This window comes from Spermophilus citellus (assembly GCF_964194105.1).
Source record: "Spermophilus citellus genome assembly, chromosome: 11".
NCBI classification, from domain to species: Eukaryota; Metazoa; Chordata; class Mammalia; order Rodentia; family Sciuridae; genus Spermophilus; species Spermophilus citellus.
The window spans coordinates 135,742,377-135,763,810 of record NC_138192.1 but is presented as its reverse complement, the minus strand read 5'-3'; the positions used below and the strand labels follow the sequence as shown (position 1 = coordinate 135,763,810).

Here is a 21,434-nt window from a genome sequence, read left to right as displayed (position 1 = left end):
TGCAGGACTGCCTGCTGGCCCACATGCCTGGCAGGGGCCAGCAGCATGGAGGGCCTACCCAGCCCTGGCAGGGGTCCCAGGCCCTCCCTTCAGTGTGGGGCAGAGTTGGGGGTGGAGCTGGGGGTCTCTCAAGGACCCTGGGATATGGGGGGTGGTCTGCCAGAGGGCAGTAGCTAAAGCTCTATACAAACAGCCCTCCTTTTCCTCAGGACTGAGGAAAACAGTCCTCCCTGATGGAAAAAGAAAGCTGTTTCTTTAAAAATCTAGTAACAGCCCTGGAAGTGCATGTTGTAAAGAGAAGAGAAAAGTGAAGTCCAACCCAAACACATGGCCACATCCGGGTTTCCCCTCCTGAGACGCCAGTCAAGGTTTTATGGGTTTGTGGGCCCCTCTCAGCTGACCTCCTGGAACTCATTAGCTGTTCCTTTCCTCCCCCACCCCAGCCCTGGGGACCCGCAGCCGGCACCATGCCCACAGCTGGCTTTGCTGCCCCCAGGCACCGCCGTAGCCTGGCTGGACGTAGCTCCACCCTGACCCCACGACCCGTGAGGAGACTCCCCAGATCCACAGCCTGGGCTGGGCCCTCCCATCGGCAAGAGCAGCAGGATCCTGACTGGGCCTCGCTGGCTGTGCCTCCTTCGTGGAAGGGCAGGTGGCCCTCTGTGTGGGGCTACCCCGACTGTCCTGGCCACTGGCCTCTGCCCCTGGGAGGGCTGCCCTGGCTTTCTCACCTTGACAGCGGTCTGGGGTCCTGTCCCACAAGTGCTCCCCCTCCCCGTCCCCTGCACTGCCTCCCCCCTAGCAGCCTGCTCTGGACTCCCTGTTCTTCAGGCCCTGTCCATCCACGCGGGCCTACACCCTGGCCCAGTGCGTTGGCCAGGTCAGCCTGGTGGACGGCATGACCCTCCTGCTTCTGCAGTGCCTCAGCAGCACAAATGGTGGGGACAGGCCTGTGTGATGGAGGTCAGCTGGGTGGTGACCAGCCACACCCCTGGTCCGCCTGAGCTCTCCTGGTCTTGTGGTGCAGGCTGGCCTGTCTGATGGGACCCAGAGGGGGGCAGTGGTCCCCTTGGGCCTGCAGCCAGGCTTATGAAGCACACCTGGGCTGGCTCTGCCTGGTCCCTGTGGTCCCATCAACAGCTGAGGGGGTGGTGTGCTGGTCACAGGTTTGGGCAGAGCTGAGGCACAAGCCTAGGGGAACTGCCATGACCCCTGGTGTCTCCCCAGAGAGCCAAGGCAGGGCCAGGGCGACACCCCCAGAGGGGCCACTCCCTGAGTTGGTGCCGTCCCCATCAGCAGATGGGACACAGAAGCCGGCGGGACCAACACCCTTGACGGCGGCCCCGGTCTCCGCGGACCTCCCAGTGCGGGCGGCACCCCGCACCTCGCCACCCTCACCACGTGGGCACTGGGTACCTGCGCCCGGCGCGCGCGCAGCGCCGCGAGCTCCCCCTGCAGGCGGGTCCGCTCGGTGCGCAGCGCTGTGGTCGGCTCCCGCCGGGCGCGCCGCTCTGCACGCTGTGCCGCCTGCTCCCCGCGCTGCCGCCTCCGGAGCACCTGGGCGGAAGAGGCTACTGACGCCAGGGCCGGGGAACCGGGACTCCCAGGCTTCCGAGAGGTGGGCATTCTGTTTGACGCTGGCCCTGGGCTTGGCCTCAGTTTATGCCCACCCCCCTCCCCGCAAACTGTGCGTCCATCGCTGACCCCTTTGTGGGAGGGTGCTTGCTTACTGTGGAGCAAGAGAAGCAGCCCTCCAACTGCCTCCAGACTCGGTTTCCCCACCTGTCACCTGGGCATCAGATGCCATCCGGGTCACCAGCCCAGGCTCCTCCCTCCTGCGAAGGACCGAGGAGGTGCGGCATGCAGTCTGGTGAGGGTTTGCTGCCTCCTGGTGAGGGCCTACTCTCCCTGCTGGGCCTCACCTGTGGCAGCGGCTCCAGGGATCCCTCCTGGCACCTGCTGCGCAGACCAGCCAGCTGCGCCTCCAGCAGCCTCCCCTTCTCTTCCAGGCCCTTCCTGCTTCCCCCCAAGGCCTGCTGCAGTGTGGCCACTTGCTCCTGGAGGGAGGGAGACACAGGGCCCACCTGGAAGCATGGGGTGGGACCCCCAGGGAATGGGTGCAAGTGCATCTGCCCTGTGCCCCTGCAGGTCTGAAGGCTGGAGTGTAAACAGCAGGAGCAGGGTCAAGGACGATGGTACCTGCTGAGTAGGTGGTTGGTGTGGCCAGGGAACCTGGAGGAAGCCTGGCCAGCTGGCCCTGTTGGCTCTGCATGGGCCAGAATCTGGGCCCCGTGTGGTCTCTGCTGAAGACTCACCTGCAGTACCTCTCCCTGGTTCAGTCTGTAGTGTCCCTGACCTTGGGGGACAGCAGCAGTACCCCTGAGCCTGATGGAGCTTGTCTGGCTGAGCCTCTGCCCCCATCCCACCCTGGCTCTGCCTTCTTACCCTGAGGAGTGTTCTCCTGCCTCAGCTCTTGCCCTGCCAAGCCCACCTGCAGCCCCCATCCCTCTCTACCCCACAGGCAGCAGGGACACAGCCGGCCCCAGGCAGCTGAGGAACCAGGATGGCCCAGGACTCCTTCCTGCTTCCCCTGCACCCACTCCCAACCCCATGCTCCATTCCCAGCCCCCCTGCCTTCAACCTGCCCCAACCCTCACCATTCATGTGACACCCGTGATGGCCTCTGTGTCCACTGCATCCAAGCCCACCTTCCACAGTGGCCCATGTGCATGGCCACGACACCTGCTTCTCCCCAGAGCCAAGTGCCAGGACCCGGGGCTCTATTACTCCCACCCAGGGATCCTGGCAGGGAAGAGCAGGCTGGGGCACAGGCTGTTCTCCAATCTTCCATGGCATGATACACCTCCCAGGGTTCTTCTAGGGACCAAAGAAAGATGGGAGGACCACTGGGGAGGCTGGGGTCTCTGGAGATGCCCCTGACAGGCTGTTAAGAGGGCCTTGCTCATGAAGCTAGAGACAGTCTCAATGCCAGCAGAGGAGACAGAGGTCTCCTTGAAGGTCCTTTACCAACATGAGGAAGCTGGGCCACCAACACCCAGACCTGTGCTAGGGTCTTGTCCGTGGCCCAGGCAAGTGTCCCCAGGCTCCCACCACGGGTGAGCACCTGGCTTTGCCCTCAGCCCAGATACAGAACAGGGCTGCTCTGGGGAGTCCTCGCCTGGCACGGTGGGATGCTGTGGCCTATGGGGGTCCAGGGAGTCCTGGTCACCCCTGGCCTCTGCCTGTCTGCTTGCATCTTTGCCCGCTCTGCAGCAGCCGTCCTCTGGACTCGCCGTGGCCAGCCCTGATATTCTGCCTGAAAACTTTCTTGGAAGATTTCCAACATCTATTCTTCCCTACAAACTGCAATCAGTGGGCCCCGTTCCCTCTAAATAAATCACAGCAAATAGCCCAGACCAAGGCAGACCAGCAGCCAGCCTACGGACAAGGGCAGGCCAGGACAGGAGAGGAGACCGTACCACCGAGGGCGGGAAGCCACCCAGCCAGGCTTCCACCGTGTCCCTTTCAGTAACCCTGAGTTAAGGCAGAAGGAAAAGCAAAAATCCTGGAAAAGTGGCAAAAGGGGAAAGAATTCATATTAAAAAACCTACGGTCACACACCAACCAGTCATCCCACACGAGGAGTCAGGAGGATCCCCAGGAAAGAGGGCGTGCAGAGAGAAATGCTGGGTGAAGGCAGAGCCGGAGGGGAGAGGGGCAGAGTGGCTCTGGAAAGGCCAAGGAAGCAGATGCCTGGGGTGGGGGGGTCAGAGGAAGAGAGACCACCCAACCTGGGCAGGAGGAGCTGGTGGGACCCACGTGAGGTGCCAGGTGACGCAGGCATGCCTGAGCCCTCGTCCCCACAGGAGATAAGGTGGACCAGTGCGGGAAGGGGTGGCAGGGAGCCAAGGTTTCTCAGGAGCAGGGCTGCAGTGCAGTCCAGCCCCAAGGGACTCAGTTCCTCTCCCGGGGACTGTCCAGGTGACTACAAAGGCAGACGTGGCCTTGGCACAGAGATATCTGTGGACGTGGACTCAGGCAGGCAGTGATGGACTCCACCTGTGGGCCAGTGTCCACAGCCAGGGCCTGGAAGGCAGGGCTGAGGCTCAGTCAGGCCGCAGCAGGGCAGGGAGCAGGGCTGGCTCTAGGGGACGTGAAGGGCTGCTGGGGCTGGATGTGGCATGCTCGGGCACAGGGAGGGAGGAGAGCTGGGCAGGAGTCAAGGAGCTGTGAGCCCTTGGAGTCATGGGGCTGTGATCTGGCTCCAGCCTGCAGGTAGTGCTGTGGCCTCTCCCCGGGGCCATAAGCAGGGTGTGTGTGGGCAGTGCTGGGCAGGTTCCAGGCATGCCCCTGATCAGAGGCCCGGCCAGCTGTGGGCAGCCGGGTGCTGCGCCCGGCATGTCCCCACGCTGTGGGCTTGGCTGTGTGCTGTTGTTCTGCTGGGTTCCCAGGGTAGCCCTGGGAACGGGGAAGGTCTCTCTCCAACAAGAGCCGTACTGTGTGCAGAGCACAGCCTGCCATTTAATTAGAAAAATATGTTTTTAATTAACTTTCTCTTGACAAACACATGGGTTCATGTGAAAGGGGGTGGGGGCTGGTGAGTGGGGACCAGTCGTGAGAGTGAAAGAAGCTGTGTCAATGCAGGGCTTGCTCCAGAGGCCGGCTGCCCAGGGTGTGGCAGAGCCAGGAGGGCACCAGGCCTGCTCTGCCAGAGTGCAGTAACCATGCGGCCTCAGGGGGTGCTGGGCAGGGAGCGCAGCCCTCGGGCCCTCTGCCTGGGCCTCGGTCAAACCATGGGGTCCCAGGTGACTCGTCGATGGGTCTGAGCTCCCTCTCTGAGGCCCACCACAATGCTCAGCAGGTCACAACCCCTGGGAAAACCCCTTCCAGCTGCAGACCAGGGCTTCAGGGGGTCCTGGGGGCACTGGAACTAACTGTCCCCAAGAAGTGAACATGCTACTTGCCAGAATCATAAAAGTGCCATCTACAAATGTGGTTGGCATATGTCACGAAAAATGAGTGAATTCCACGTGGAGCAGAGAGCAAGTGCCCAGAGCAGGTTCTGTTCCAGCTGAGGAGACCCAAGGGCAGCCCCAGGACCCTGGAGCCTGGCTCAGGAGGGTGAGGCTGGGGGCAGCAGGTGAGGGGCCAGGAGCATGGGAGAGGGAGGTGCTCCACAGCTGAGCCCCCTCACTCTGGCTGGGGTGGGGCTGCTCCATGTGGGCCGCACTGCTCCCCACGCCTCGGATCTTAGAACCCCTCTTTGCCTTTCCTCTGGGCCGAGGTCAGGACAGGGGCAATTCTAGTCCCTGCAGGTCCATCCCCAGTTCATCTGGCACTCAGCAGATCCTTCTTAAGGACACCCCAGGGACAAGTAGCACCCAAGAGGGGGCACCCTGGTTGAAAGGAGAGTCGTTGTCAGAACTGGCTCTGGGGTTCTCAGGGGGCCCGCGGGAGACCCCTGAGGGAAACACTGGGCAGCCACTTAGAGACCAGCAATCAGGCCAGCCAGGGACCGGCGAGGCCTCTGGTCTCTGAGGCTGAGAATCCCAGCATGAAGCCTGGAGGAGGAGAGGCTTGTGAAGTGGAGGCACTGGAAACAGACTCACCACAGACAGCAGAAGTCACAGGAAGAAAAGAAGAAACCAACAGTTGGTGACATTTTTAAGTTTCAAAGAAAAATGGGCCTCTGGATCCCACTCTGAAAAGGGCACAGGAGAGGGAGGTCCAGAACCACACGCCATGTCCCCTGGGCCCACTCAGTGGGAGGCAGAGGGAAAATCCTGAGCCTGGTCCTGGGGGGCAGCTCTGCCCACCTGTGTCCCCAGGCCTGAAGCCCAGCTGCCGGGCTGAGCTGGAGCCAGGGCCCTGCGGCAGGGCGTGAGCCCTGGTGTGATGCTGAGGTCACATTAGGTCCCTGGACACAGACCCCTGGGGCAGGTAAGGCTGCCGTCTGCTGCCAAATTAGCCAGGGAGAGAGTGTGAGCCTCTTCTTACACCTGCCTCTGGGCTTATGAGGGACAGGGACAGTGGGTGTCGGGTGTGCCAGGACTCAACCTGGGGACCAGCTGGTGACACGACCACGAGAGGCCCAGAAGCCCTCACCCAGGAGCTGAGTCCCAGAACCTCAAGGAACCAGACTTTGCCAACAGCCTGGATGGGTTTAGGGACCCTGCCCAGAGGTCAGGTGAGCCCAAGACTCAGCACCTCAGCTTGCAGGATGCCCTGCTGAGGGCCCCTGGGCCAGGCCAGCTCCTGATTGTGGACCCAGGGAGAGCAGCTGCTCAGCGGTTGGGAGTGACTCCACGGAGTGTGGGCTGCAGTGGGCAGAGAGCCCTGGTCTGCAGCACCATGGGGGTGGGGTTCAGAACTCTGCACTCAGAGGGGGGCGGGCAGGGGGCACAGGGCCTCCCGAGGGATGGTCTGGAGGAAGTTCTCCTAGGAACAACAGCCTTCCGCCCCCAGGACACAGCCAGAGAGGGGCGTGGGAAGTGTCCCTGGCCCAGCCAGGACCCCTGAGCATAGCAGCACAGCAGGTCACACTAACACTGAAAGACAATGCTCTCAGCCCATCAGACACCTGGACCCCAGAGGTGACCAAGACAGAGAGAAGGAGGCCTGTGGGTCATCGCTGGAGGGAGAGGGAGAGGGAGGAGGGAGCAGAGGGAGGAGAGGGAGGAGGAGGGAGGGGGAGAGGAAGGAGGGAGGAGGAAGGAGGGGGGAGAGGGAGGAGGGAGGAGAGGGAGAGGGAGGAAGGAAGAGGGAGAGGGAGGAGGGAGGAGGGGGAGGGAGGAGGGAGGAGGAGGGAGAGGGAGGAGAGGGAGAGGGAGGAGGGAGGAGAGAGAGAGGGAGGAGGGAGAGGGAGGAGGGAGGAGAGGGAGAGGGAGGAGGGAGGAGGAGGGAGGGGGAGAGGGAGAAGGGGGGAGAGGGAGGAGGAGGGAGGGGGAGAGGGAGGAGGGAGGAGGGAGAGGAAGGAGGGAGGAGGGAGGAGAGGGAGGAGGGGGGAGGAGGGGGGAGAGGGAGGAAGGAGGAGGGAGAGGGAGGAGGGAGGAAGGGGAGGGAGGAGGAGGGAGAGGGAGGAGGGAGGAAGGGGAGAGGGAGGAGAGGGAGGAGGGAGGAGGGAGGAGAGAGAGGGAGGATGGGGGAGGGAGGAGGGAGGAGGGGGAGAGGGAGGAGGGAGGAGGAGGGAGAGGGAGGAGAGGGAGAAGGAGGAGGGAGGAGAGGGAGGAGGAGGGAGGGGGAGAGGAAGGAGGGAGGAGGGAGGAGGAGGGAGGAGAGGGAGAGGGAGGAGGGAGGAGGAGGGAGGGGGAGAGGAAGGAGGGAGGAGGAGGGAGAGGGAGGAGGGAGGAGAGGGAGAGGGAGGAGGGAGGAGAGGAGGAGGGAGAGGGAGGAGAGGGAGGAGGAGGGAGAGGTGGGAGAGGGAGGAGGGAGGAGGAGGGAGAGGGAGGAGGGAGGAGGAGGGAGAGGGAGGAGGGAGGAGGGAGGAGGAGGGAGAGGGAGGAAGAGGGAGAGGGAGGAGGGAGGAGAGGGAGGAGGGAGAGGGAGGAGGGAGAGGGAGGAGGGAGGAGGAGGGAGAGGGAGGAGGAGGGAGAGGGAGGAGGGAGAGGGAGGAGGGAGGAGAGGGAGAGGGAGGAGTGAGGAGAGGGAGGAGGGAGGAGGGAGGAGAGGTAGGAGGGAGGAGGAGGGAGAGGGAGGAGAGGGAGAGGGAGGAGAGGGAGAGGGAGGAGGGAGGAGAGGGAGGATCGAGGAGAGGGAGGAGGGAGGAGAGGAGGAGGGAGGAGAGGGAGGGATTGAGGAGAGGAGGAGGGGAGGAGAGGGAGAGGGAGGAGGGAGGAGGAGGGAGAGGGAGGAGAGGGAGAGGGAGGAAGGAGGAGAGGGAGGATTGAGGAGAGGGAGGAGGGAGGAGAGGGAGAGGGAGGAGGGAGGAGAGGGAGGATCGAGGAGAGGGAGGAGGGAGGAGAGGGAGAGGGAGGAGGGAGGAGGAGGGAGAGGGAGGAGAGGGAGAGGGAGGAGGGAGGAGAGGGAGGATTGAGGAGAGGGAGGAGGGAGGAGAGGGAGAGGGAGGAGGGAGGAGAGGGAGGATCGAGGAGAGGGAGGAGGGAGGAGAGGGAGAGGGAGGAGGGAGGAGGAGGGAGAGGGAGGAGTGAGGAGAGGGAGGAGGGAGGAGGGAGGAGAGGAGGAGGGAGGAGAGGGAGGATTGAGGAGAGGGAGGAGGGAGGAGAGGGAGAGGGAGGAGGGAGGAGGAGGGAGAGGGAGGAGAGGGAGAGGGAGGAGTGAGGAGAGGGAGGAGGGAGGAGGGAGGAGAGGAGGAGGGAGGAGAGGGAGGATTGAGGAGAGGGAGGAGGGAGGAGAGGGAGAGGGAGGAGGGAGAGGGAGGAGAGGGAGAGGGAGGAGGGAGGAGAGGGAGGATTGAGGAGAGGGAGAGGGAGGAGGGAGGAGAGGGAGGATCGAGGAGAGGGAGGAGGGAGGAGAGGGAGAGGGAGGAGGGAGGAGGAGGGAGGAGAGGGAGGAGGGAGGAGAGGGAGGATGGAGGAGAGGGAGGATGGAGGAGAGGGAGGAGGGAGGAGAGGGAGGAGGGAGGAGAGGGAGAGGGAGGAGGAGGGACGGGAGCAGCGAGCCAGCACAGGGGACCTGTCATACCACAGAAGCCTGGGTGAGGAAACGCCCTGTGCCCCATTCCCACAAGAGGGAGGGACTCCATAGTGGATTAAGCGCAGAGCCAGACCATGAGTCCACGGGAGTGCAGAGGCCAGGTGGGGAGATGCCGAGGCTGCCATGGGCACAAGACAGCAGGAGGACAGTAAGGGGAAGCTTCGCTCTGAGCAGCATGTCACAGAATGTACTGCTAGAGTCCCTTAGAAATAGGAGGAGACGCTGGGGAAGAATCAGCAGGAAAATCCAGCACAGCCCTCCTAGCTTCGGCACATTCCAGAACAGGTCGAGTTTGCAGTATTTCAATCGTGTAAAGATGGTTCGGAAGGTGCATTTCCAAAAGAAGCCTCGCATCCGCCGCGCCTGGAGCGCACCCAGATGAACACCATCCATGTAAGAGGGACTCAGCCCCACTTCTCAGATCCCGGCTCCCAGGCACCTCCCCGCTGCTGCCACCTACCATCCTGGACCCTTGGACCCAACCACAGCATGTGGCCTGGCGTGGTGGGACGTTGACCTGAATCCTACAACCCCTTCTGTGTCTGAGCAGCACGTCAAGAAAGGCTGTCCTGCAGCAGCCGGAACATGACCGGAGGAGCCCCGTGGCTGGCCAGGGTTCCCCAGGCCTGCCAGTGTGGCCAGAGGGAAGGGGGCCCCTGACAGCTGGGTACCCTCTGTAGAGCAGGGGCTGGGACAGCTCCCACAGCTCTTCCAGGGGTAGCTCCAGCCTGGGGTCTGAGGGCCAGTGACTCTGGTGTGCCTGTGCCCCATTCCCACAGGGACTCTGGTCCAGCCACTGACCTCTGGCCTGACCCTCTAAGCTCCTATAGCCCCCTACCTCCCTCCCTGTCCCGCTGCCTGCCCTACCTGTAGCCGCCGCCTCTCCTGGCTGGCTGCCCGCAAGGTGGACAGGTGCTCGGTCTCCAGCCTCTGGAGCGCCTCCTTCTGCAGGACCCGTGCTGCCCGGGTGCTGCTCAGAGCACCTTCTGCCCGGTGCCGACCTGGGAAGCCAGATGGCAGGGGACTCCCAAGGCCTTCAGGCTGCCAGCAGATCACCACTCCCAGGACTGTCCCCCCAGTTCACAGGCTACAGACGAAGCTTGGTGGACCTGTGACTGGCTCCTCCATGGAGCCAGGGTCCTGGCGATGGCCCTCATTTCCTCTCCTTCAGGCTCCAGAGTCCTCCCACCGCCATGGCCCCTCCCTGCCCCCACCAACATTCCTGTGGCTGACTCTCCCGGAGCCCAGGCTGCCCTCCTGGCCGACACTTCAGGGGGGCAGTAAGTGTAAAGCCTTGTAAGGGCTGGGTGGGGGCCCTTCTGAGGAGGCTAGAGGAGGCAGAGTCCAAGGGGGGACCCATGTGTGGTTATCTGGGAAGAGGGCCAGGTAGTGGGCACAGCCAGGGCCCAGACCCTGGGGTGGGAGTCACAGGAGAGGGGCTAGGCCTGACCAGCAGGGCCTCAGAGTCTCGAGACTGCCCCCGTGCTGGGGTTGCCTCTGTGAGGGAGCGGGCGCTGGCCAGGCCCAGGGCTGGCTCGGGGGCCACCCGCCCCCCCGGAACTGCTCTCAGACGGCTCCCAGGGGGCAGGGGAGGGAGCAATGGGCAGCAGTCACCTTCCTCTGCCTCTGCCAGGGCCCTCTGCAGCTGCCCCAGGTGGCTCTGGGCTTGGGCAAGTTGGCTCTCCACCCTGTGCAGCCGGCTGCTCATGCTGTGCACCTGGACATGGGCCTCATCCTGGGCAGAGGAACTAAGGTCAGCAGGACAGCCTGGAGGGCAAGTGGAGGGCAGAGGTGTCCACTAGCAGGCTGGGGTGTGTCAGGTGGGCAGCTGTAGTCGGGCAGGGCAGTGGACAGTGTGGGCTGTGGGCTGCAGGGAAGGTCAGGCCTGGTGGTGGGATGAGCTGCCCTGCTGGCCTGGGAGGGCCCCGAGTGGCCAGAGGGAGGGCTGGGCAGAGTAGGAGCTGGCAGGGGCTGGACACAGCCTGTGGGCCAGTGTGAAGGGAGCCAGGGCTGAGGAATGGGACCTGGCCCTGGTCTGGTGTCAGCGGGCAGTGGTCCCGAAGGACTGCTGGGGCCCGGCAGCCTTGGGACTGTGATCGGCCTCTCCCACTTGTTAGCCACCAGGGTCCCGAGCCCACCCTGCCACCTGGCAAGGTGGGAAGGGGCAGACTGCAGGCTCTGAGCAGCACGTCCCGGGGCCAGGAGCACAACTGGACATCCACTGCATAGGTATCCTCAGAGGAGGGGTCCTGCCGGGCCTGTGCCCGCCTCGGGACAGTTCTTCAGGGATGGCATGGGATGGCGAATGCCTGTTCCCAGGGGACATCACAGTGGGCCAACTCCAGGGGCTTTGTGGCCCACCCTGAGGGACAGTGTGGCCCTAGGCCATGTGAGGGTCAGGCCTGGAGGGCAGTGGGATCACAGAGGACAGTCTAGACACTCAGACCGCTCCCAGTGGGCAGCAGTCACCTTCCTCTGCCTCTGCCAGGGCCCTCTGCAGCTGCCCTGCCAGGGTCTCAGTGGGTCTGAGGACAGACATACAGACGGAGAGTCATCTGGGTGAGTTGCTGGGTTCCCTGATCCCAGGGCCCCAAGGGGTGTGCCCATGTGGGTGGGGAGGACCCCAGTTGCCCCTCACCCGCTCCTGCCGGGCATCTTGAAGTTTCTGCATAAGGTCCCCCAGTGCGTCCTGCACAGAGGCCACATCAATGACCTCTGAGTCGCAGTCTCCAGGGGCAGGTGGGTGCCACCGGGGTGGTGAATGGACCCTGGTGGGGGAGCTGGCTCTGTGCCACTCAGGTGGAGCCTGGGAGCTGTTGGAACCTGCGTCGGTGATAGTGGAGAGGATGTGGGGAGGGTTGGTGACAGAAACGTGGGCACTCCCCTTCTCCCTGAAGCTCCTGCTGTGGCGCTGGGGTGGGGCAGATGTGGGCACAGGCTCCTAATTGCTGGGACTCGTCCAGCCCCCTCGTGTGTGGGTTGTGTGAGGTCTGGGAAGGGGCGGGGTGCCCAGGTTACAGACAGAGCTGGACAGGAGGACACTCACCTTTCATGGGAGAACCAGGTCGTTCTGGGGAGGTGGAGGAGCTCCGACCCCGGAGCCCCAGGCCACGGCGAAGTGTGGAGCACAGCCCGTCCAGCTGGGCCTCTGCGTCCCGCCTGGCACCCTTGGCTTGGGCAAGCTCCTGCTCTAGGTCATGGACCCGGCCATGGGCACTGTCCAGACGAGCCTGAAGACTCTCAGCCAGGGAGTTGGCCTGCCGCAGCCTCCTGGTGACGCTGTGCACCTCGGCCCGCAGGGCCTGCTCAGTCTCCTGGCTCTCGTGCAGGTGTCCTTCCAGCTGCTGTGCCCGGGCCTTCCCTGAGGCCTGGGCCTCCACCAGCTGCCGCTGCAGGCCCAGCACCTGCAGGAGGGATGTGGGGGGACCAGCCAGGAGACCCAGGCCTATCTGCCCCTGGGAGACCCTGCCCCAGGCCTCTGGGCCTCAATCCCCTCGCAGGTCACAGCTGGCAGGTGGGGTCACCTGAGCCAGGTGGCACCTTAAGACCACAGAGTGTCCCTCAGCTGAGAGTCCTGCCGGCAGCCACCTGAAAGCCTCGAGCTGTGGGCAGTGGTCCCAGCACCCCTCCTGCTGGGGGCTCCCTCGGCCCCTGCTGCAGACCCCTTTAGGACCCACCATGCTGGTTGGGGCACAGCCCTGGACCAGCATCTGCACACACAGGTGCCCTCTCCACATGGTGTGTGAGTGAGGAGTGTGCAGGCTGCAGGGTGGGGAGGGACACAGACAGGCCTCTGAGTCCGAGGTGCAGGGTGGCAAGCAGGCCTGGTCTCATCCTGCTTCCTGGGTGGACACAATGACTCACAGATGGACTGAGGTCACCTGGTGGGTCACTGGGCTGTGGAAGGTCAGCCCCGGGTTCTTGGGGCCCAGGCTCAAGGCGACTGTGGGTGGCAGGCACAGCTTTCTGAACCAGGGGCCCTGTGTGGTCAGTGACCCTGGGGCTTGGGAGCTCTTCCGGCTCTGGGAGGGTGGAGAGCCCTGGCTGTGTGCAGCCCCTGGTTCAGCACACAGAGCTGGCAGGTGGGCCTGGGGCAGGGTCTGTGTGCAGGTGTGGGGTCGGGGGGGGGGTGTGCATGGGCACAGCATGAGCTCAGCACCACCGGCTCCTGGGCATCCCTATTTCAAGCTCCCCTGCCTCCTCCTGCGCAGAACTCTGTCCTTCATCTGGGCCAAACACAGCCTTTTCTAGAACACAGCTCCTGGGGAAGTCCAGGGAGGTGTGTGTAGTTGGGCCCTTCCTCAGATCCGTCTCCCCCGCCCCTGGCTGCACAGTCACCTAGCATGTGGGCTGTGGACTCCCACAGGTGCAGGTGGGAGTCAGCCTAGAAGTGGGTCCTCTGGCCTCCTTCCCGCCCCCATCTGGTGCCTCCTGCCTTTCTGCTCGGGCTCCTTCCTGGCCTCTCCTCAGACCTATCCAAGAAAAGCACAGGTCCTACCTCCTTCCGGGTCTGCTGGAGGGTGGCCTCGGCCTCTGTCGCCTGCCTCTGTAGCCCCAGTGCCTCCTGCCGGCTCTGCTGCTGACGCTGGGCATCCTGTGCACCCTGGGCCTGCAGCTCACTCACCTCTTGGCTCTTCCTCCGATTCTCACCTTCCAGCATTCTCACCTGGGAGGGTGGCAGCGCTGGGGCAGGGGCAGGAGCCCCACAGCCTCCCCTCCCTGCCTCTGCTCATGTGTCCTCCCTCATGGCAGCTGACCATATTCTGGGAGCCTCAGCCTAAGTCCAGCTCTGGGCGGAGCCTTGGTGCCCCACGTGACCAGGTGCTGGGAACCACGCTCAGCCACTCCGCAGACACACACCTGGTAGTCCTCTCTGGGTGCAGAGCCACCAGTGGAGCTGGGCGAGGAGGGCTGGGGGGGCGCTGACCGGAGAGCTCAGCTGCACGGAGGGGTCTGAGCTGGGCGGGCGTCACTAGGAGGTGGCTCTGGTCAGTGCTGCCCCTGGAAGAAGCTCCTCCCAGGATGGCTGAGGGAGCAGCCTGGGGGAGTGTGGGGACCCCTACCTGTCTGCGGCTCTCCTGCAGCTCTCGGCGGGTATCCCCCCAGGCCTGCTCCAGCTCCTGCAGCCTGGCCCGCAGCACCCCGGCCTCCTGATGAGCAGCTGCCCAGGCCTCCTCCAGCCCCAGCAGCTTCTGCTCCTGCTCCTCCTTGGACCGCTTAAAACTGAGCAAGCACCAGAGGCTGGCTGGACACCCCAGGCCTGACCTCCTCAGGGGGGCCCTGTGGCTGCCTGGCTGCCTCCCCAAGTAAGACACGGTCCCTAGTGCAGACCCTATGCCCTGTTCCAAGACCCAGCCTCATCCAGATCCGAGCACCTGCTAGCATGGGCCTTGTCCAGTGTCCACTGTCCACCTCTTCAGCCTCTCTGTAGCCTGCCCCTCACCTCTCTGGCCCTCACCACACCACTAGAGACCTCATGTCTGGTGCCAACCTGCTGTGCCTCAGGGGGGCCTTCCTGCAGCCCGGCCAGGCCCCAGTCTCCCACAGGCCAGGCTGGCCTGTCTCAGGGGCTACGAGGCAACTCCTTGAAGGCAGGGACCATGTCCACCCCCCTTCCCTGCTGCTTGGGCTGGCCCTGGCAGGCCTCTCAGACGGGGTAGGGGTTGGTGCCTCTCCCCACTGTCTGTCTGGCCCAGACCCCTCACGGCAGCCTGGGCTGAGCCACACCTGGCCTCCTCCTGCGCGGCCCTGCTGACGGCGGCCCGCAGCTCGGCGTTGGAGCCCTGCAGCACACTCTTCTCGAGGGCCTCGTCACGCAGCGCCCGGCGGGCCTCCAGGACCTCCCTGTGCAGACCCTCTCGGCTCTCCTCCCAGCCCCGTCGCTCCTGGCGCAGGCTGGCCAGCTCCTCCTGGGCCACCTTCAGCTGTGCCCGCAGCCTCTCAGCCTGATGGAAGCATGTGGCTCTGGTGGCTGGCGGAGGGGCCGTGGTCCAGGACAGCCGTGGGCCACACAGGTGAAACTGGTCTGGCAGGTGCTGGTGTCTGCGCAGCCCGGGAGCCTAGACACCAGCCCCACCCTCCACGGGGCAGCTTAGGAGGGCCAGTCCCTAAGCCCAGTCCCCATCCTGGCCTGTCCCTGTCCTGGACTCCAGGACACTGACCACTGCTGGGCAGGGCCTGCCTGGATGTAGTCTGCTCACACATCTGCACTGTCCTCACCAATATTCAGCTGCTGCTGCCTGGTGCCCTTCCTACTTGCTGCCCCTGCACCCACTCCTCTGCACCCACTCCTGCCCTGCAATGAGTGTCAGCGAGGGCCACTCCTGCCCTGCAATGAGTGTCAGCGAGGGCCACTCCTGCCCTGCAATGAGTGTCAGCGAGGGCCACTCCTGCCCTGCAATGAGTGTCAGCGAGGGCCACTCCTGCCCTGCAGTGGGCAGCTGGGTCAGCAATCCAGTGGCTCAGCACTGGCCACTGCATAGTTATGGGCATGCCTACTGACCCCGGCCTCCCGGCTCTGCCTCCTCCATCCACGGGGGAGGCAGTGGGGAGGGAGAAGGGCGCCTGGGCCCTCCGAATTTTCTGGCAGTTGGGAAGCCACTGGTGCTGGGCTGCCCAGCTGCTGGGACTGGAAGCTGTCCCCATTATAGGAGCCCTGCGCAAAGCTCAGCCACAGGAGCAGGGTCTCAGGCCTGGGAGCAGGGGGCACAGAAAGAAGGCCACTGTGGGTGGGCTCTGGGGCCAGCGGGAGCCGCGGCCCCCACCCCACTCCTGGCCTAGTGTCGTCCTGCACACCCGAGCTGCCCCCTGGTGGTGTGAGTCCTCGTTCCCTGCCAGGGTTGTCCAGGGCCCAGAGTATGACCCCATCACACTGGAACCAGGACACGTCCCCCCCGCACCAGTGGCCTCTTCACCCACAGGGTCCTCCAGGTAGGCCTGGATGGGGTAGTTACCTAACCGGAGTTGGCCCCCAGGCTGCCATGGGAATGGGAGGGTCAGCAGCCTGGAAGACACAGGTTTCTCCAGGTACTGGGCTCCCAGGATGGAAGGGTCTGGGGAGGCCAACTGGGCAGGCTCAGAGTGGGCAAGAGCAGCCCACCTGCAGCACTCAGGCTCTGGGAGTGGGAGCTTGCTGGGGCCCAGCCTGGACCCCTGGCCTCCTGCCTCCCTGGCCTGAGCTATGGCCCTGACCAGCGGCCTCTGGGAAGGCTCCATCCTGGCTCTCGCGGGCCCCTGGGGAGGAGGCGGTGGAGGAAGTGGGCAGGGGCAAGCCGAGAGGGAAGCCACAAACACTCGGCGAGCTGCAGCTGTGCCCAAAGCAAACCCCTCTTTTCTGGCTGTTTTCACAGGACATTGTCCAGGCCCCTGACCGCCTGGCCCGGAGTCTGCCTGCTGTTCTTGTTGTTCTGTTTTTGGGAAGGGCCTGAGCCTCCCTTCAGCTCCCCTCCTACCCCCACATGTGGGAGCAGCAACTGTGCCGAGCATTTTCCGCTGAGCTCAGCAGAAATCCGCCCAGGAGGTCAAGGACCAGGAAAAGGGCCCATCCATCATAAAGAAGCTGTTTTCGTTTCCCAGGGTGGAGGGGATGAAAACAAGCAAAACAAACCCCCACCCCCACCCTAGCCACCCCCACCTCTACCCCCTGTGTCTGCCCACCCGCCTCATAAGAGCAGCCGCCCTTTTACGGGAACTTTACAGCCAAATCGCTTAATGTGATTATAATAATTATTTCTTCACTAGAAATTGTATAAACAGCCTCTTCTGAAACCTCCTGCAGGGGGGCAGCTGCAGAGGAGGCAGGGAGGGAAAGAGGGGGAGGGGCAGCTGTGGGCTGGCCTGGGGGCAAGTGTGCAGTGTGCATGCACATGTGAGTGTGCACACATGTGCTCTGGTGTGCAAATGTGTGGCCGAGTGAGAGTGTGCATGCACCGTCCATAGGCATGATGGATGTGCTGGCATGTGCACACGTGTGTGCTTGCCATTCATCTTTATGCATGCATGTGTGTTTGGTGGTGCCGGAGTATGTTTGCATGTGTGAGTGTGTGAATGCATGTGAGAGCCTGGGTGTGCATGTGCACATGTTCAGTGTGCACTTATCACTTGGTGTGCGTGCTCTTAAGCAGCGTGGGATATGTACACACAACGGGTGGATGGTGCTGGCACCATCTGTGTGTGGGGTGAACCTCGGCAGGGCCTGGAAGGTCCTCCAGCCTCCAGGCTGTGGTTTCCATGGCAACCCTGGGCTCACCTGGCGCCTGCTTCTCTGTGATTGTTCCTCTGAGCACCCCCTCAGTCCCCTGTGACTCCTACACCCTTTCTGGGGTCCCCACTCTGTTTATGGGGCCATCACTTTCCTTGTGGGGGTCCCCTTCCCCTTGTGATGTCCCTACCCCTTTTGTGGGGTCTCCACTCCCTTCCTAGGGTCCTCTCTGACCACCTGGATCTGCCCTGAGCCTATGTCCACCTGGATCCACCAGAACAAATGTGTCCCCCAGCCTCCCCACACTGCCCCAGCTTGGAAAGCTCACCCTCCTTCCCGTGGTCACTGACCAGGCCTGACTTGGAAACCGGCTGGAAGGAGCCCCTTCTCTTTGGGGCCAGTGTAAATAGCCCGTCGTGGTAAATCATGCTGTCTTCCTCTCGGGGGCTCACGCGGGGCGTGCCTGGGGGGGCTGAGCCCCTCCCCCTGCTGGGCCCACAGCCCAGGGAGCCATGAGGCCACCTGCCCCCGCAGGTCCCTCTGGGCTTTGCTGGCCCCTCGTCCAGCCCTCAGCCACATGTCCCCTGCCCTGCCTCTTGCAGGCACCCCCAAGTCCTGTCAAATCTCCTCAGAGACACATCTCCATCTGCTGGCCTGCTGGGCCCCAGTTGGCCTCTCTGTGGCTCCTTCTGCCCCTGCCTGTCCCCACCCCATCATGATCACATGGGTCCTGGGCCACTGGGGTCTCTGTGCCATCCCTGAAAACCTCACGAGCCCCTTGTCTCTTCCTGCCCCTCTACTGCAGGCTCCAGACCCAGCCTCATCCCACCCCCTGCCAGCCCAGGGCTGCCCTGCCTGGGTCTTCCCACAGCCCAGAGGCTGAGTCCAGCCTCCCCGTGTCCACCCCCAGTCACGGCTGCCTCCCAAGAGAGACCACAGACCCTGCACAGGGAGGTGCCCCAGGACTCCGGGTGTGAGCTGTGTGGAATAAGAGTGCTGGGCCGGGTGTGGTGCCACACCTGGACCCTGTGTCCTGGCCAGCCTCCCACGAGTTGGCCCTCCCTGGCTATCCTCCTGGGGCCCAGCCTGGGGCACTCCCTCTCCTGTGGCCAGGACTCGGACGGTCACGTCCACCCCCCCCCATGCCAAATTCATCCTTGTAGGTTTGGGATCTTGGCCAGCTTTCCCTCCCCAAGGGCAGCTCTGAGCGTGAGCACAGCCCTGCCCACTCGGCTCCTGCTGCCCTCACCTCTCTCTGGGCACTGCTCCTCCCGGCTGCCACCTCCCGGAGACTCTGGCTCAGAGCTGCGGCCTGTGTCTGGTGGGAGGAGATGGCCTCCTCAAACTGGGCCTGAAGGGCCTGTAGTTCCTCTGTCCTGGTGCTGAGGGTGGCCTGGGGAAGCAGGGACATACCACACATCAGGGAGGCCAGCCCGAGGGAGGCATCCCCTGGGGTGCAGCTGGGGTGCCAGGCAGGCATCGCATGCTGACTGCCCAGCATGTTGGTGAAGGGCAGAGGTGCTGGCCCAGAGGGGGGCTCCGGGAGGGGGGCTGAGGCTCCAACCCGTCTCCCACCTCTGTTTCCCCTCTGGGGCTCCCAAGCCACCAGACCACGGCAGGGGACGCTGGGCCCAGGACCCCAGAGCCGACTGCTGGCCTGCCTACGGTATCCCTGCTGGGCTCCTTGGCTCAGGGGGAGGATCAGGAAGGGTCATCTGGCAGGTGGACAGGCCCTGCCCTCAGTGATGCTGGGCAGTGAGCTGGGGTCACCCAGGAGAGGAGGGCTCACCCTCTGAGGCAGTGCCCATCCCCCTCAGCCTGGGCTGAGGGGCCAGAGTATCGTTAGAGATGCTCTTCCTGGGCAGGGCGTGCCCCTCTGCTGCTCCTCCTTCCTGGACTGTCCCATGGCAGGTGGAGGGGACACCCACTGTCTCTGCCAGCTGCCAGTGTGAAGCACTCAGTCTTGCCTGCCCTGGGATGCCACCCTGCCTAGGCAGCTCTGGCACCACTTGGGACCAGCCCAGCCCAAACTGTCCTCCTGTCCCACAGCTGCTCTCCTGTCCAGTGAGGACTCTCCCCACCTACCCTGGGCCACAGTGTCCTCACAGGGGGGTTCTTCCCCAGGCTACAGTCTCTGTGGCCTACTAGCAGCAGCTGGGCAGAGGAGGGCAGCTGAAGGGACACCGGGTTCCAGGGAGGCACAGGTGCCACGTGGGCGCCCCCCATCCTGCAGGCCGCTGCCTGGGGCACTGCCGTGGGCTTCCACAAGCTCTGGCAGCAGCACAGCAGGAGCCCTCGTTCTACCCCCACTGCCTCCTGGTCGGACACGTCACCTTGGACAGCTGGACATGGGCTTCGTGCCCTGGCACGGCCCCAGAACTGCTTATTCAGTGAGGCTGGAGGACACCTTGGGACCTTGGGGACAGGTTCTGCTGGGAGCCCTGAGGTAGCCTGACAGCCCGCAGGCCCCTGTGCCCTGGGTGGCTCTTGACCATGTCACCCCAGCTGTTCCTGGGCTGCGTTTCCACTCCCACTCTTCTCAGAGGGTTTTGATTCCTGTTTTTGGAGCTGAGGTGGTAAAAGAGCCCCAAGGAGCTCACTGGCCGGCAGGTCCATCCTGGGTCCAGGGGAGACCCAGACACTCAAACGCTCCAGGAGCCAGCTCCCGGAGGCTCCCCTGAGAGCAGCGGGCGTCCCTCCCCGTCTCAGCGCTTTCTTGGTTCCCTGCCCACAGTGGGGCTAAGAGAGTAGCTGGGAAGGGCATAGCCCCATCCTCCAGCCCGGGACCCTCTCAGCCTGCCTCAGGAAAGGGACACGGCCGAGGTGGTGGCTGGGAGCAAGAAGTCCGGGTCCAGGCTGCCTTGGACTGCCCTGCCCAGAGTGACATGGGGTCTGGTCTTGGTGTCAGGGGAGGGCCAGGCAGCCCCTGGGGCCACCTCCTACCTGGAACATGATTCCTGCGGCACAGCGTCCCGTGGTCAGCCAGGAGTCCCCATCCCCACGTCAGAACCAGCGAGCACCTCCCCCAGGCCTGCCACGCATCACACCTGCTCCCACCCCACCTCATACCTCCCAGGCAGGCAGCACAGGTGGGTGGCCTCGGGGGCAGTGTGGTGGTAGGGACCCCAGTGGGTGAGCCTCTGCAGCCCCTGGGTCCCAGCTGCCCTTCCCACCGCACAGCAGGGCGAGGCTGGTTGGTGTGGCTGCAGACGGGCACAGGCCTGGGGCAGCCCTCCCCCTCCTCCCTGGCCAGGCCTCCCCTCTGGGCCCCCGCTGGTTCTGAGCGCTGGGAGCCCTGGGCAAGTGGAGTCCGAGCACCCGGACCCGCCCAGGCAGGGACTAGAGCGCAGCCTTGGCTTCCTGCCACCAGACTCTCTCCTCCCTGGCCCAGGAAGCCCTGGGCAGCGGCCATGCTCCTGGGACAGGAGGAAAGGTGAGCTGGTGTCTGCCGCAGGTTGGGCTGTGCATGGCCAGGCCAGGGGCTGGTTGCTGGCTCAGGGTGGTGGGCTCACCTCGGCTCGTGCCTGCTGGCCCCGGGCCTCCTGCTGCACGTGCTCCAGGTCCCGCGTGGCCCTGGACAGCTGCTCTTTCAGCAGGCTCCTCTCTGCTTCCTTTAGAGACAGGGCCTGGACACAGGGGTGCTCATGAGAGGGCTGGAGAGCTGGGGCTAGGCCTCCTCACAGGACAGGCCAGCAGAGCGGCGAGTACCAGAGACCCTGCCTCCACCCCTGCTGCCAAGGAGGGCGGCCCTGGGGCCTGGCCCTTTGCCCAGAGCTTTTCCTCTGCCCCAGGCCCTCCTACCTGACACTGCCCTCAGAGTCCTCTTGGGGTGCCCCTGTCCCGTATCTGCCTAAGCCTGCTCTCTCCCAGTGCAGACCAGAACTTCATGACCCCGAATCCCTGCAGACTGTGGTCCCACAGTGCACACAAAGGAGCCTCCAATGGCCCCTGGAGCACCCCAGATGCCCAGCTCACTAACGGTGAGAGGAGTGTAGGCGGCTGGACCCAGAGAGGCCGAGTTTGTCCCCAGGCCAAGGGGGACGGGCTGCTCCACCAGCAACCCGTGGACAGTGGAAGGAATCAGCAATGCCCGTCAACACCACAAGCGCTTATTCCCTCCCTGCCCAAGCCCACTGCGGAAGGGGAGCCTAGAGACGCTGTCCATGTGCAGGACATCCAGCTCAGCTCTCTTCTGTCACTGTTTATGACACTGAAAGCCACGAGCAGGAGGTAACCTTGGTGTGAGCCACAAGAGGCCCGCGCCTGGTGGCCTCGCCCCCAAGAGAACGTCACAGCAGTGGAGAAGCCTCACGAAGCCCCGACTGCAGTGCAGGGGGCCCGGGACATGGGATCCGGAGGCCCCGGAGAGCAGGTGGGCCCCATATCTCTGCAGTAGAGGTGCCGGAGGGAACATGGGGCTGAGCCCCCCGTCCAGTAGAAACCGTCCAAGAAACCATCCGTAGAGTTGGTACTGGGGTTTCCAGTGCTGTGTGGCCCAGTCCTCGGACTTGAGCCGGGCACAGGCAGGAGGAAAGCCCCTGTTGGGTGAGGGTGGGTTTGGCAGGATGTGCCCCAGGCTCGT

At 64.1% G+C, this 21,434-nt stretch overlaps 1 protein-coding gene across 1 annotated transcript in view; it reads right to left on the bottom strand.

Annotated features, from left to right (window-relative positions):
• CROCC2 (ciliary rootlet coiled-coil, rootletin family member 2) overlaps nt 1–21,434 on the bottom strand; it is a gene marked incomplete at its 5' end in the record, with an annotated part of 60,120 nt that overhangs the window by 4,241 nt on the left and 34,445 nt on the right. Inside the window, 11 exons of the mRNA XM_081261762.1 lie at nt 1,417–1,557; nt 1,923–2,084; nt 9,520–9,653; nt 10,267–10,387; nt 11,291–11,475; nt 11,699–12,056; nt 13,151–13,318; nt 13,716–13,875; nt 14,380–14,597; nt 18,102–18,245; nt 20,365–20,478. Of these exons, the coding sequence (XP_081117888.1) occupies nt 1,417–1,557; nt 1,923–2,084; nt 9,520–9,653; nt 10,267–10,387; nt 11,291–11,475; nt 11,699–12,056; nt 13,151–13,318; nt 13,716–13,875; nt 14,380–14,597; nt 18,102–18,245; nt 20,365–20,478 (1,905 nt within the window). The remainder of the gene's footprint in view (nt 1–1,416; nt 1,558–1,922; nt 2,085–9,519; nt 9,654–10,266; nt 10,388–11,290; nt 11,476–11,698; nt 12,057–13,150; nt 13,319–13,715; nt 13,876–14,379; nt 14,598–18,101; nt 18,246–20,364; nt 20,479–21,434) is intronic.